The sequence below is a fragment of the Pipra filicauda genome, unplaced genomic scaffold (genome assembly GCF_003945595.2).
Source record: "Pipra filicauda isolate LSUMZ 115617 unplaced genomic scaffold, ASM394559v2 scaffold72_size3293161_pilon, whole genome shotgun sequence".
Taxonomy (NCBI): domain Eukaryota; kingdom Metazoa; phylum Chordata; class Aves; order Passeriformes; family Pipridae; genus Pipra; species Pipra filicauda.
The window spans coordinates 3,158,569-3,174,277 of NW_024104898.1; the positions used below are offsets into that span (position 1 = coordinate 3,158,569).

The following is a 15,709-nucleotide window of genomic DNA, read 5'->3' on the forward strand; positions in this document are numbered from 1 at the left end:
TGTGTTGCAGTGTAACTGCAAGGCAGCTCCTCCTTAATACATGGGAGCCTCCTTAATACATGAGAGCTGTGGTCCAGCCGGCAGGTAAAGGAACAAGAGAAAAATTACAAAGTTCTGCATTTTAAATAACATCTACAGTCTCAGGTACAGCAAAAGAAGTGCTTGCCTAAAGAAACAAAATTCTGAAGTTGAACAAAGCTTTGTCAACTCATTGCATTTTATTTTTCAAACAGAAAGGACCCCAGCTTCTTTTCAAATTACAAATTCAAGTTGTGTCATTTTAATGCTGCACTTGGCTATTTTCAAACTGTTCTTTTCTTGCATAAACACTAATGAAATATCAAGTTAAATTTTAGTATAAATAAAATAATGAATAAATATAACAAAAATCTAGCAGACTCAGGTTTGAGAGACAAATTTCAACAGCATTTCCCCCAAAAAAATTTGAATTTATTGAATTTATTACCTTTCCATCTCTAGGAAAATGACCTGTCTTTTAATACAGTGATTTAGGTCAAAAGGATTTGCTCAGTCTTCTGAAATTTATTAACAGCTTCTCACTGGGCACAGTGAAAATGTTCATGTTCAGAGTTTACTCCAATCAGTTTTGATTTTTTCCTCCTGTCATGTAGATAACACTAGTGTATTGTTGTGTTAAGAGTATAGAAATTTAGCATGAAAATAAACCCCCTTGTGCTCCAGCTGCTCCTCAGAGATCAGAGGGGCTGGGTGCGGCTGGGCTTAATTTCTGATTATAGCCAATTTGGCACTGTAAGTGTGATCTCGTTCAATAGGAACTTCCACAAGCACAGATTTCATGAATACTGGTTTCAACATGGTAGGTCTGGCCATGTTCACTGGAACTTGTGCAATCACAGATTCACTACTAGTGTGGTTTAGTGAAGCAACAGAAATACAGATTTGGAATTGCATTTGCTGCAATAGAGCTCCAATAATACTACTGTTATGATAACCCAGGTAATAATAATTGTATGCAGAAGCTTGCCAAGAAGGCATCCCTGCTTGGGGGGAGGAACAGGAGAGAAGAGTCTGTCTCCAGGGTCTCTCTCCCAGGTCCTTTTGGGTCTTCCCCCTAACTAGGTGATATTTCTACCCTGCTTAGTCCAGTCTTATACTTTCCCTCCTGCTTATGTATAGCATGATCTAAGGGGAGAATTGAGTAATACAGTCATATATGTGGTAGCATGTACTTCATTGAGCTTATCAGCATATACTGAGTTTTCATTTTAACATTTAAGTGCACCTTAATTAGGAAAGTTTCTCTTTTGGCCATGGCGTCCTTCAACATTCTGGTAATATGACTTTGTTCTGTCCTGTGCTGTTTGTCTAAAAAGGACCATCCACAGGACTTCCTCCTTCAGCCAGCTCATCCTTGCTTGACATCAGCCATGCAGACCACCTCCCACAAAGATAACTTAGAGGGTACACAGTGCAGGCTGCAGGTAGTAAGCCTTAACTCTTGCCTGGTTCCTTGGTCATTATCCCATGTTATGATGTCATCATCCCTGAAGAGTTACTTTGATTATTTCTGGAAAACAGAATTATTTCAAAGTAAAACCTCTGCTTCCAACCTGATATGTGTCACCCTTGTAGCCCTGATAAGGCTTTTCAAGGGAGAGGTGAGCATACTAAGGTCTTGCAAAAGCAGCTATGCACAGATGCTGGGAGTTGTCTTGGGAGCAGAAGTCCTAATTGAAAAACTTAATTAATAAGCCTGGTGCAGAAACAATAGAGAGCAGTAAAGATTTCCAAGTGAAATAGGTGTACCCTGTTAAGGCTGACAGTGCTATCCAGGTGGAAGAGGTCTCTTTCCCTTTACTTAAAGGTGTCCTTTGCCTGGCCTGAAGGTAGTAATAATTTTTTTCCTTCAATCTTTTTTTTTCCTCTCACTTTAGAAAAGTTGAAAGAAATATCTTTTCAGTCTTCTGTCAACCAAACTACCATGAGAAATTCTTTCTTCTGGAGTTAGCTGTTGAGATGTAATTGCCCTGGCAATTCACACTCTGGGCAATGTCATGATTTCATGATCTCACAGCATCGACGCTCTGACTAGTTACACTCCCAGCCTGATGCTGTGTTGTATTTGAAATTAATACACATCATTAATATTTAAGCTCTTAACTTTTTTATATTCCAGTAGCATCTAACAGACCAATATGAAATATTTTCCCCACTTCCTGGTTCAATTTTGAGCTTTACTTCTGATGGCTCTGTATGATTTCTTCTTCTGGATTCTGGTGTATAATTTCATAAAATATAAGTGATTTAGTGGAAGTTTAGTTTTATGAGTCAGCGCAAAGTGAATAAATAAGAACAATAATACGAATCTAGCAAAAAGCAGATGCAGAGCTTGGCAAGTAAGTATTCTAAATCCTCCAAATTTACACATCATACTTCTGCCAGGACTGACCTGTGCCCCATCCTCAGCTTAAAAACCAAGCTCTGATCTGACGTGCAGCTCCGCAAATTCATGTTATAAATGGGTAATTGCATTTACTATTATTAAAACCTAATAAAACTCGGACGTCTCGAACAGCGTGAAGGTCACCAAGATGCACAAGCGTGAAAAGATTCAGAGTCAAATAAAAGAAAATAAGAAGTTGCGAAGGTGGGGGGATGGCGTCGTCGCAAAGGCGCTTCCTCAGCTTTTTTCTTTCCTTTCCCTTCCCTTCCCCTCGCCGAAACAGCCCTTTGCGCTGCCGACTCCCGACACCCGCCCGCGCCCCGCGGAGCGACCCCCCCCACGCCGGCGGCGGCCGCGGCTCCCCATCCCCGCCGGGCGGCGCCGGGCCGGGCCGGGCCGTACCTGGGCCGGCCCCTCCCCGCCTCCGCCGCCGATACAAAAGCGGCCGCCGTCGCCACCGTTCCCGCAGCGGAGCTTCGCCGGGCCCCCGCGCATGGGGGGGCCGCCCCGGACATGCCCTTCTCGCCGCTCGGCTTCGCTCTCCTGCTGCTGGCGGCCGCGGGAAGGTCCCTCCCGGCGAGGCGGGTGAGTGAGTGCCGCGCTGAGCGGCGGGGGCGCCGGCCCCCTGCCCCTGCCCGGGGGGCGCTGCCCCTGCCCCGCCGCTGCCCGGCCCGGAGCCCCGAGGGGATTCCGCGCCCCCTGTCGGTGCTGGGCCGGGGGCTGCGCTCCGCCCCGTGGAGCGGAACGCGGGAGCGGCGGGAGGGCTGCGGGACGTGGCCGCGGGTCCAGGCGCACCTGGAAGAGAAGTGGGAAGTTTAAACGCGTTACTTTTTGGGTTCTCGCGCCAACAACTGCGGCACAACGAGCGGCCGCTGGAGCGCGGGGACTTCTCCGCGCGTGGGTCCCTGCGCGGGTCCCGCGCCCGTCGTGCGCGCCCCCGCCGGGGGATCGGGGATGGGAGGGAGACGGGTTTGGGTTTAAGGCGAACGGAGTGAGGAAAGGAGATGCTGCTGCTGCGAGGGCATTGCCCTCGAGGTAACGCTCCCCCTGTTACCGACAGGAAATAACACGCGTGTCTGTTTTGTCAAGCAGATGTAGTGCCGTGGGAAAACCAGAGCAGGGTCGTGGCGGGCGATTGTAGGGTCGGCTGTGACACAGCGCGAGGCTGGGAAAACAAAATATAATCTGTGTGAAGAGCAAGGGTTGGCGGTGGGGAAGAGGGAGAGAATGAAGGAAGGGGTGATGAACGGAGAAAGCTGACTGCGATTTGGTGGATTGGGGACAGAGAAAGACAAGAGGCTGGTGGGGACGGATGGAGGTTACAGCGTTGGAGGTGGCAGCAGGAGGCTACTGCTATAGGGAGAACAAGGACAGGCTCGAAGTGGAAGTTGTGGGCTCCAGAGGTGAAGGAAAGGACAGTGTAGCTGATGATAAACCAAATGTACTGCCTATGCGGTTCCTTTTCAGTTGCTAAAAGTTTTTGAGGTTACAGATTTACACAGAACAGCACTAAGGATCTGTTTAATACCCAACTAGATCTAAGTCTGTAGCACTGTCTTATGAATTGGCTTCTGGGTTGTTTTTTGTTTCTTTTTTTGGTGGGTTTGTTTTCCTTGCTATCTACTTCAGGCCCTTAAAGGAGCAACAGGCACAATTTGCATGAGAGAAGATTCTGGTTAGGAAAATCTCTTCATCATGAAGATGATAAGACTGAAACGGGAGCTTAGAGAGGCCCGGAGAGACTCCACCTGGGGAGGTGTTTGGTATTTGACAGGATAAGGCACTGAGCAACCTGAGCTTGTACCACAGAGTAAACTAATGGTAGGGATAGCAGTGGTAGAGAATTGATGTACCTTTTCTAGCAAAGAGGTCTCCTTTAGCTGGATGCAGAACTGGGGGCAGGTGAGAAGAGTCTTCTCTGCCCTCAACACTGTGACTTCAATCATGCAATAAAGTGTGTACTTTTATAGCCTTTTCTGACACTAGAGGGTCTTATCTGACAACTTCTCTAGAGTAGTGGTGCTTGTATTCTGAGAAACTGTACAAAGTACTCTGCTCAATCCTAACTGTACGAAAGCACGAGATCTTGGCTATCCAGATTCTTTGTTCTAATTCCACTTAGAATAGCGTTAGAGGTAATATTTAAGGTAAACTGAAACCCAGTAGTGGGTAGTAAAATCTTGGTTAAAAAACAGTCAGTTGCGAGGTCTTCTGGTTTAAATACACAAGACAGATGTGAGAGGAAGGTAGAATAATTTAATACAGAGTTGGGGGAAGAAGTATTTTATTGGTGCTGTGACTGCTGTTTTACTTTGGCCTTCCCTGTCTCTCCCATCAACTCCTCAAAAAAGTGAGAAAGGGAAGAAGAGTAAGCTGAGAATGTTTGTAGAAGGAAGAAAAATTTAAGTCCAGAGTTTTTATCTGAGCTTGTGCTGCTTACATGCCATCATCTTAAATGCAGGGTGACTGGAAATTCCTTAATAAGTGTCTAGATCTTCCTTACAGCATTAAGGATAATAAAATGACTGAGAGCTGGTAGCACATGGCTGCACTGCAGAATCTTACTACTAATGACAAGCCTGTGTCCTTTACCTGCTTGGCCTTGAAGAGTGATGCCCTGATGCTGAGAGAGCTGACACACAGCTGGCCACTGGTTCCCTACCATCCACTTCTCTATTGGATTTGGATTTTGCATCCTGTTTGTCTATGTAGTACTTAATGCTCAAAGGTTTGATAAGATAATCTTGAAGAAAGTAGTTTAAATGTCAGTGAAGAGCAGAAAGGAGCTGTGCCACAATTCTTAGCTGGGGGTTCTGTTCTTCAGACTACCCTGGTGCTTCTGTTCCAGAGCCTAAATGTGAGTAATACAGGCACCTGAGTGGAAGTACAGATGAATTCAGTGGAAAGGTTACACATCTTTTGATCTCCTCACCTCTTATTTCTGAAGTGCTCTGGTATGGGAATAGAAGAGCACTTGCGTCAATATCAACATTAATTAGAGTGTAAGGGTATGTGGATGTTACAAATAGAAAAGTGACGTGGAAGCTAGTGATTCCTTTCAGAAGCAAGGATGGGGAGTTGAACTACATCTTTATTAATAGGATAAACCCCCTTCATACTTAGGTTGGCTGGAAGTTCGGAGTTACTCCTTTTCTTTCCCAGAAGCTTGCATAAAGGTGTCGCCTGCTCTCTGCAAATCAAAATATGCCAGACCAGTCTCAGCGGCATGTACTGACAGAGGTATAGAAAGCAGTGGAGGAAAGGGTTAACAGACAAGGTCTGACACTGGGCTACCTTGTTGAAGTAATTATTCAAGGATTCTTGGCTGGTTTCTAGGTAATGGGCTTCTTTCCCAGGAGTATGGCCAGATTCTTAAAAACTTAATATTTGTAGGCTACTTAAATTCGTGACTATATTAGTATGGTGTAAAACTTAAATTAGATGATTGTCCTATTAAGTAATTCAATACAGATTAAATTGCTATCCCAAATGACTAAAACCTTTATGTATTCATAAAACTTGTGTGTGTGGGGGTTGTTGTTTGCTTTTACCTTTTTTTTTAGAAACAACTGTAATTTTATAAAACTAGTGACTGTGTTTGCTACAAAGACAGATGGCCTAACATAGCAAATCTGGTTATACAAGCTAAAAAGGAGATACTTACTTGTTATAATATCCCAAACATAACTACATTGGGGAGGACCAGGGATGGCATATGACATTTTAGGCTTAAGGAGCCTAGGACAAGAGCATGTAGTGACAGGACAAGGGAATTGGTTCCAAACCGAAAGAGAAAGGATACTAGGGAAATGTGAGTGTGGTGAGGCACTGGGACAGGTTGCTCAGAGAAGCTGTGGATGCCCCATCCCTGGCAGTGTTCAAAACCAGATTGGATGGAGCTCGGAGCAACCTGGTGTAGTGTGTGGCATCCCTGCCCATGGCAAAGGGTTTGGAATTAAATCATCTTTAAGGTCTCTTCCAACCCAGGCCAAAGGAATGGACTGTATTTCACACAGCAAAATGACTTGGCCCTTGGCATTGTTTTAAAGCTCTGATGTCTTTTCCAGGAAAGTTTAAGTTCGTGAAACAGCTCTTAAATTCTGCCACCTTCCCCATAATTCTCTCGCCATTACTGCACCAGCACCACTCCACACGCACCATCCTGCCTCCTGCCCAGACTAGGCAGCAATCTGAAAGAGTTTGGACAAAAGTATTTGAGGTAAAGTGCAGGTAGATACATCTGGGCACAGAAGGACATGTTTCATGGTTGTACAAGTGCATGTAGCTGTCTTCTGTGAGAAGAAAACTTATATTCTCAAAGTGATGGAAGTGATAGAGCTTTGCAAAACTAAAACTCCTGCCCTCCAAAAGTTGTAGCTCTATAGCTGGGATAAAGTTTAGTGAAACTGGGCCTGATATACAAAGCATAAACAGTTGTCTGCTGGCTGTCAAACAGACTTTTAAAGGTATTGTATCATATCCTGTTTCTGTTAGTCTGTCAGACTAAACAGGGCTTTAATTTGCTGCATTGATTGATTGCCAGTTACTTGAGAGGACACACCAGGAGGAGCTGTTATCTCTGAAATCACAGAGCCTTCGCTAGTTTATAACTTGGAAAAGTCCTTTTCAAAACTGATTGTTTCCTTCTGTGATGCTGTAGGGAAATGAAAGCTGTTATGTTTTTGTTTGGCTTCTTTCAATAAAGGCTTTTGTGTTTCTTTCTCTGTGGTAAACCAGTGTAGGTACTGCCGCCAAGGCTGACTGCTGACGTTTCCTTGGTGCAGTACATCAGTTCTATTAGTTTGTGTCTTAACAAAAGTAAGTGTACACAATTGCAGGGATGTCTCTGTTTCTGGAAAAAAAGTTGTCAGCTCAATAGATAAGAGACCTTTTATTTAAGCTCTATAATATTGTTTTCTTGTGAGCCTGAATTAAAACATCAGACAGGAGCTCCTTTAAATAAATAAATCTTCCTAACCTAGCTACCAAAAAAAAAAAAAGACCAAGTTTATTGCTTCTATCCAATGCTTCCCATTAGAAGAGGAATAGGGAAAACAGTAGCAAGGGTTCTCTAGCTTGTCAAATGGAAGGTAACCCCTTCAAATGTCATAGTTTTATATGCAGCAACTTATAACGGGTGAAGAAAGTTTGCTGTTGGTGGCTGAATACTGCTCTTTGATGCCTCTTTTTTTTCAGTGTTGGAAACTGGTATTTATAAATTTCAACCACACTGGCCTGTGATCGCTGCATTGCGGTGATCCTTTGGGGTGAATGTTTATGAAATGCATGTTGATCTTCGTAGGCATGAGGAGAATCTCCAGGCAAAGTTGCATCATCATAATAATCTGTGGTTTGTAAGCACAGAAATGGAAACCCCACCTCTTCCACTGCTGGAGGAAAGTAGATGACTGTACTCTTAACTGCTATGGATATGGATCCATCCAAGGAAGAACTCCCTGCAGTTTTACTGGGACTTCAGTAAGCTTGCCGGTGTTTCTGGGGTACAGTGTGGCACATCTTTGTGGAGAATGAGTGGATTTGCACCAGTTGTCTTCCTCTTAATCTCTATGGTCTTACTGTCTTAAAGAGACAAGCAACTCCCGCTGCCCTCTGATGCTTGTGAATGAATTAATACAGTGATAACATAAACAGCTCTTTCACAAATGCTTACATGAAACCTTGTGAGCAGCCCCCGCAGGGGGTTCAAGTATGTCTTCTTAAATACTGCAGTTATGTATAGAAAAGACATGGGCTTAATTTAATTGAATGAACAATCGAAAAAATGGTAACTGGGTAGGGGAAATTGTAGTTTATACATGTGGAAAAGAATAGTTCCTTCAGTTGGTCATTTTTACTGACTACATTTTATTGCTGTTTCACCATAATTGATTGTTAATGGATTGCTGCCTTATTGCAGTCTGGTATTGACTGCTATTTTTCTTGAAATTGATTGCATTTCATTGTTAGTTCACCCTCTCGCCATCTTTTTCCTCAGTTGTTTTATGCTGGCATTTCCAATTACCGTATTTTTGTCTTATGCTCATCTGTCCCTTGAGCTCATCTGCATTCACCTGTTGTGATCTTGCCTTGTCCTGCTTGCTCACATGCCCTGCTAGTCTTCCGGTGCCTTCTTTGCCTTCAGGACAATTTTTGAAACTTGCATTCTAGTCTTGAAGTGTGGTTTTACCTGTTGTTTGTTGCTGCCCTTTCCGTTGCTCTGTTGCTCCTCTTATGTGTTCTCTGCTGCACTGTGGGAGAAGTTTAGGAAAGCAAACCTGCTTTCTCATTGTGCTTTCTCATTGTCCTTCTTATATTGTAGTGCCCAAAACTGCACATAATATTCAAGATGAGGCTGCCCCAGTGAAGAGTAGAACCGGACAATCACCTCCCTCGATTGGCTGGTGATGCTTTCCCTGATGCCCCCCAGGACATGGTTGGCCCTCCTGGCTGCCAGGGCACTGCTGACTCATATTCAACTTGCCATTGACCAGGACCCCCAGGTCCCTTTCTGCTCCATAGTTAACAGCACTCACTGCTCGTGGTGTTGGCCAACATCTCCTGGATGCAATTCATCCTTATGTATTATTTCATTATGAAAACTGAAATTTTTGTTTGTTTGTTTAAAGCATATTCCAGTTGTTTCATTGCAGCTCAACGTTTTTGCAACTGAGTTTCAAAGAGTTTTTCATGTGACCAGACTGAGTCAAATTTTGGATATCTCATGTCTTTTATCAACTCAGTCTTTCTTGACATTTGAAAGAGCCCTGAGTGTAATTGGACTGCATGACAATATAGAGTGCAATTGGGGAATATAAAATACAGATGACAAGTAGGTGACTTGTCAACTGCAGCAAGGGGGACCCAGTCCTCTAAGAACGTCTTAGAGCAAATGAATCAGAGGATTACCTTATTACCTTGATAGGTGTCAAGACCTGTGACCACCTTAAAAAAAAAAAACAAAACAAAACAAAAAAAACCCAAAACAAAACCAGAAACCCACCCTAAAACAGAACTGAACTTCAAAAGCATTCCAGAACATTTTTTTTTCTTTGATGTTTCCTGTCACTGTATAAGGCATTAGGAGGATAGTAGGTGAAGGGATATGGTATGTCCTTGCAATTGCAGGGATCTTACGACCAAGTCTTTAGTTTTTTTTCAAGATGAGATAGCTTTTAATGGAGAGAAGAAAGGGTGAAGGGTTTGTGCTGAATTACATGGGGAGACTGTTTCTAACCTAGTTGTTAGATGCAAGGCCATGTATGCAGAATGCATACAAGAAAGCATTTGATGTCTGTGTTAGCAGGAGCCTTGGTGGATGTGGCTAAATCTTGTATTCTGTACTGCCATTCATCTCTGAAACCCTGTCTCTGGGAATGGGTTGCAATCAGTAGACTAACTTCCTCTTGACTTTTGACTAGCACCCTTCTGTGATATTTGGCTCTTTCTTAGCTTTTTGTTGAGTGGAAGATAAATCCTAGGCACAGTGTGCCATGTGTGTTGTCAGCAACACAGCAGATTTTTTTTTTTTTTTGCCCCCTCCTGTAAAAGAGTCTAACTCTGAACTTTGGCAGATAAAGTAATTGCAGAAAACTTGCTCCCTTTGGGTGGTGTTTCTGGTCTAGTTTTCTCCTTCTGCAGCTGCCTGGAAGAAATTCTGTAGTATGGAGTTAATGTAACTATTATGCTGCAGTGTGAAAAAGTAGTAATTATTGCCTTGTGAGCCTTCTGGGAGAGACTGACATGGCTGATATCTGCAGGCTTCTATCGTAAGATTAATTTCCTGATATGCACAGACTCCTGGCAATGCAGTAGACTCTTCATAGGTTTTCTTCAAGATGGAAATTGATAACATTGTTTGCTCCTTTGACATGTCTAGAGTGTTGTACAAAGGCTACTGAAGAGTTGCTGTAATTCATTTTGATATGCGGAAAGGGTTGGGTGTAGAGAAGCATTGACAAATATCAGATGTCTTTATACCTGATTGGAGGGGGAAACCAGGAAACTCAAAAATCTTGGTTTATAGGTTAGAGAATGCTGTATTCAAGTACTACTTTATGAAATTACTAATTTACTCATCCCAGTGTGACCTTTGTGTTGTTCAGACTGAGTGAGCACCTTGAAAGCTAGAATAGAGTGTCAGAGCAAAGTACCTATCAAGTTTGCAAAATACAGAAACCTGTTGCCTTTAGGGCTGGCTGTGACTTCTCTACAGACTGATCATTGTGCTGAGATGTTCTGTACATAGAAATCCAAATTTCATGCCTTTCAAAGAGGATGAGAGACTAGGCATCAGTGCTTGAATTTTTCCCTCTCTCTCAGTATGTGAAAAGTGCGGGGGAAACCCCAACATCTAGGAAGGTAACAGCTTGCCTCATGTGCCCTAGTATCACTAGAGTTGCTACTGCTGTTTTGGAAGGAGCCAGACCCTGTAAAAACACCTACACTTTCACCTAAGTCACTTCTAAATGTTTTGTGGATATTGGGTTACAAATAAGATTTACAGCTGTGTATCGCTGGATCAATGATACTCAGTTAGGTCAATCTGCATCTGCCTTCTTCGGTCCCATTCCTGCCAAATAAAAATGTTCTGCTGTAAAAAGCTAGTCATGCAGAATGAATGAAGCTTTTAGTTTTTATTCCTTGAAATGGGAAAATTAAATGTGTAGTATTTAATCTAAATTATTTGAAATAGCAATTGGTCTTTGCTTTTGTCAGATGCTGTGATGCCCTGTAATATACTGCTCTTTCCGTTACTGTTTCTTAATGAAGACAAATTCATTAAGTGCCATTTGAAATGCATCACTGTAAGAATAACAAAATTATACCACTCCTTTTAAACTTGGTGGCACTGCAGGCAGAGTACGCTCTGGAAAAAAAGACAAGACATTATGTTCTGTTTACAATGACACTGTGTAGTTATGAATTGCACATCAAGTAAATTAAGATGTGTTTGTAGTGGACCTCTTTCAAAAAGCCCTAAATTCTTAATATGTATGTTTATTATGTTTATATATTAATATGTTCCTTTCTCTAAAGGAAACATAGAGCATCACAGAGATGGCACGGATGGCTTTCAGATATAAAGATGGTGACAAATATCCTGTTTGAACAGTATTTCAGAAGACTAAGTTCCAACACATTTATTGTTGTGATAGATGTGCTTTAAGTCTCCATCTTGGCAATTCTGTTTATTAGTTGAATTAAGCTAAAAGATGACACTGGAAACTTCAAAAACCTGCGTTCAGTTGCACTCAGCTTTGCTCTCTATGGGCATCCAAGGAGCAGCAATTTTATCTTTTAACTAACTTAGTTAAAGGATAAGCTTGCATTAGAAGATATCTTTAGAATAATTATTCTATAACTATTTAGAATAATTATTCTGTAACTATTCAGTATGCTCTGTATTTGTTCATTGCTCTTTGGGGATTAAGACACCTGGTGGTAATGAATGAGGCTATTAAAGCTTTGTAGAATAAAACTGATTTTATTACTAATGAGATGTAATGATAAAGGAATGCCAGTTTAATAGTTTGAGCTCTTAACTTAATGGCCTTGCTGCAGGAAACAAAGCTGGAGTTGAAAGCTGCATCCTCCCCCCTTGTTTTTATGTTTTCTTTAAACATATTGGTGTCTCAGGGCTGGAACCACAGAATGGCTGAGGTTGGAAGGAACCTCTTGACGTAAACTGGTTCAACCTTCTTGCTCAAGCAGGGCCTCCTAGTTATTTACTCATGTATTTCCTAATCTGTTTTGCTACTTGCTTCTTAGAGTAAATGAGTGTTGGGACATCCTCTAATGGTTGAAGGAAGCTTTCATCTTGCTCCTCACTCCTGCCTTCTTTTGCCCTGTACCACTGTTCATCTTTCTTAATTAACTATAAACTGAATTTGCATGTAGTATTTCACCAATCAAAGCTTTTTTCAAGGTGTAAAGGTCTAATAAATCTCCATACAGTAGACTTACAATCAGCTGATTGGACTCAAATAGGCCTTTACATGATCACACCAGCAATTAAACATTGTGAGTAGGGAAATGGGGAAATAATCTCTTCCCCTACATATAATTCTAGAGGAAGCTGTTACAGTTGCAGACTTAATTTTCTGTAAAAGAAGCCTTGAGTTAGTGCAGCTTTGATTACTTCTTCTTGGTTTTAGCAAAAGGGTGTAAAATGTGAACAGCATTCTCTTCTTTGGATCTTTATGATGATCTTCCAGGATGCTTTTTCCTTTCCTAGAAGGAAGATAGCAAGGGGCTTGGGGGTTTTTTTGTCATTGCTGGTTTGTTTTGAGGGGTGTGTATGGTGTATTGTGGGGAAACTCTTTCAAAACCTGTTCAGGATAAAATGTTTCTTGTTTTCAACAGAAAACAGTAATTTCTGTGGCAGGGTGGGTGGGAAGTATGTGCTTTCAGAAAGCAGTTAGGGCCCTCTTTGAGGCTGGGGCTCTGACTTCTTTACACAGGAAAAAAAAGAAGGTGGGTAACAAGCTGTCTACCCTGTTGGTATAGTAATCGTGGTTAGTCTGAGCAGTCAAGAGAGATGTGCCATCCAAGACAATGGCTGTTGGTGGCGAGGAATCTGGCCAAACTGTAACTTGTGGCTCACTCATAAGTTGTTCTTTGTTAGAGGTTTGGTTGTTTGTTTTTTTTTAGCTTATATGGTGCCTGCACTTGCAGACAAAGGCTTTCTTCCAGAAATAGCAAATGGAATAGTCAGGTGAGAAAAGAAACAGAGGTGTCTCAAGATCTGTGTTTAAATGTGTCTCTGTGGCCTCCATGCAAGACTGGTGGAACATCTTGTGGCTGATAGATGACGAAAAATGTCCAGGTTTGGGCTTAGGGGGGGTGTTTGCTTTTTTTCTTTGACTATCTGACACAGAAATATTTAAACTTGCAGACTTTAATATATTATTCTCTTCATTTTGGAGAGATTGAGTCAGGTGAGTAACATTCCTATGGGTTTATGTTTTAATTTTTGAATAGGGAAATGGTTTACTGTGTTGTCCTCCGTTTTGCATAGAAAGTAGGAGCTGTTGTCACTCTTGCTTTTAATAATAAAATAGGATGACCACATGTGCATGTTGCTATAATCCATTGAGTAAAAAGACTCCTTCCAAATACCTGTTTGGGGAAGGACTGGTAATGCTTTTTTCTGTGTGCACTTAATTCACCAAATCTGTGTGCTTCCATACTAATATGATGGGTGCCTTGGAAATACCTAATAGCTAAAGAAAGTAGTTTATAAGTATGAAAGTGGAGTATGAATTGCTTTTTATATTGAGCTGGGGTTGAAGGACTGTTTGTCTGAAAATGTTCTCAGTTCCTGTATAATTGATTGCTGGGGAAGGAGGGGCTAGAGCTGCACGGTAGACATCTTCATTGAGACTATTTGTACTGTTAAGCAGTATATTCTTTAGAACCAGTCCCTTCATAACAAACTAAGCTGTTGGTACCACACATCCTATTTAGGGAACTTTTAGGCTGTAATATTGGGAGAATGAAGCTAATGTAAACATCATTTACAGTTCATGAGGTTAACTTTCTACTTGCTCAAGCTTTCAATGATTAGTTTCCTTCATATCTGTCTTTTGTATTGCCCCTTACATGTAGAGTTCTGAGGTTCAGCAGCTTGTTTCACAGACTGGCTTTAATCATTGCTGGGTGGTGTCCCCTGTTTTCTTTGAAAATACTCAACAGTTTTTCAACCAAAAGATTTACAGTCTTCTTTAATCTTGGCTTTGCCATTCAATCTGAGCTGCTTGGCATAATGCTTAAGTAAAGGTTTAAAGAAGATTCACTTGCTCAAGTAATTAATGAATATACCTGTACTTAAAGAAGGGGAAGGAGAGAGAGCCTTTACTGACTGATCAAGGAGAAAGTGTGCTGGAAAGAACTTGTATAAAAATCTTGAATTCCAAATACTTTCTCTTGTCCCCAAATTACATCTGAGATGCTGATCTTTATGTTGATGCTGCTTTATGGTCTCTGGAGTTTTTTGGTTTGTTTTTAATTTATAGCTGTTCTTCCCTCTTTCGCCTAGTTTTGTCATGCTGGAAATATTTGGAGCAAAATCAGATTCTGGTAAAAACCAGATTTATTACATTGTTCAAAGTATCTGTATCCTGCTCAATGGACAGCTGTGATCAGCACAGAAGAAAAGTATTTTGTGAAAGACAACATGGACAGCAGACTATGTCATTGGGAAAGAAGAAGATAGTTTCATAGCAAATTTGTAACAAGCTTGGAACACTGTCAAGTACAGGATGACAAGCAGCAGACGTGGAAACGTTCAACTTCCACTACCATTGTGATCTAACTCCTTTGCGCTTATTTTGCAATGCTTATCTTTTATTTAGTTTTATGATCCAAACTGGAAAAGAAACTATTTGAACAGTAGGGAATGGAAAGTGTCAGCTTACTTTGGTTTTGACTAAATCGTTTTCTCTTTAACCTTCTTTTCCCTCTCATCTGTCTCTTCCTCCGCCCTGGCGCCGTCTTAAGTTTTTGACTATTTCTGGTCCAAGTAATCTGACAAGAGGGATGTTCTGTGGGTTAGTGTCCTTTCCATTAAAAGTTATGGTAGAAACAAAGCAGACAAGCTGTCCTGTCTGCTGTGTGTTTGTGTGGTTGCCCAAGCTGCTTGTCTAATGGGCTTCTCCAGGGAGCATGTCCCAGCTCTGACCAGTGTTGTCTTCCTGTCCTCCATGTAGTGAGTTACTGCCTTTTTTGGTTGTGTTGTTTCCTCCCTTGAATTCCATGAAGTGGATGCTTCTGAACAACTCCAGTTAAGACCAAGATTTTTAGGATTTTTATTTCCCCTCCCCCCCAAAAAAAGCCCAACATTTGTTTATATAGTGATCAGCCTAGAGAGATTCTGGACTCAGCTGGAGTCTCATGAACTTGTGGTGATGAGCATTTGTATTTTTTTTTCTTTTGAAAAGCTAATGAAAATGTCCTTTTTTCTATTTTCCTGCTCCTTTTTTAAACACTGTGTAGCTAAATGAGCCTTCATTTTGGAGATAGGAATTGTAAAGGATGTAACTTAAAGAATTTGTGACTTGCTCATTTTAATAGTTGGAGACTGATGAATAAAGGATTTTGTGGAAGATTTGCATGCACAAACACTTACTCGCTGAATCTAAATAAATTTTGGTTGCCACAAAGAAGGAGGGTGCATCTTACAGTGACCTGAACAGAAGCTGTTCCTGCAAGTTGTTGGAACACAGGATTTTTCGTGTACCTGCCATTTCTAGCCTGGTTTTGGCTATGGGCTTTAAGAATATGATC

General features: G+C 41.7%; 1 protein-coding gene across 2 annotated transcripts in view; it reads left to right on the forward strand.

Annotated features, from left to right (window-relative positions):
* Positions 1-2,842: 2,842 nt before the first annotated feature.
* Positions 2,843-15,709, forward strand: part of GLP1R (glucagon like peptide 1 receptor) — a 91,223-nt gene continuing 78,356 nt past the window's right edge. The window contains exon 1 of one of the 2 annotated variants that reach the window (XM_027735125.2): positions 2,843-3,010. In XM_027735125.2, coding sequence (XP_027590926.1) covers positions 2,939-3,010 — 72 coding nt within the window. In that variant the 5' untranslated portion in view covers positions 2,843-2,938. Of the gene's footprint in view, positions 3,011-7,889; positions 7,904-15,709 lie in introns of those variants that run through there. The other variant, XM_039389476.1, reaches the window with a different exon arrangement.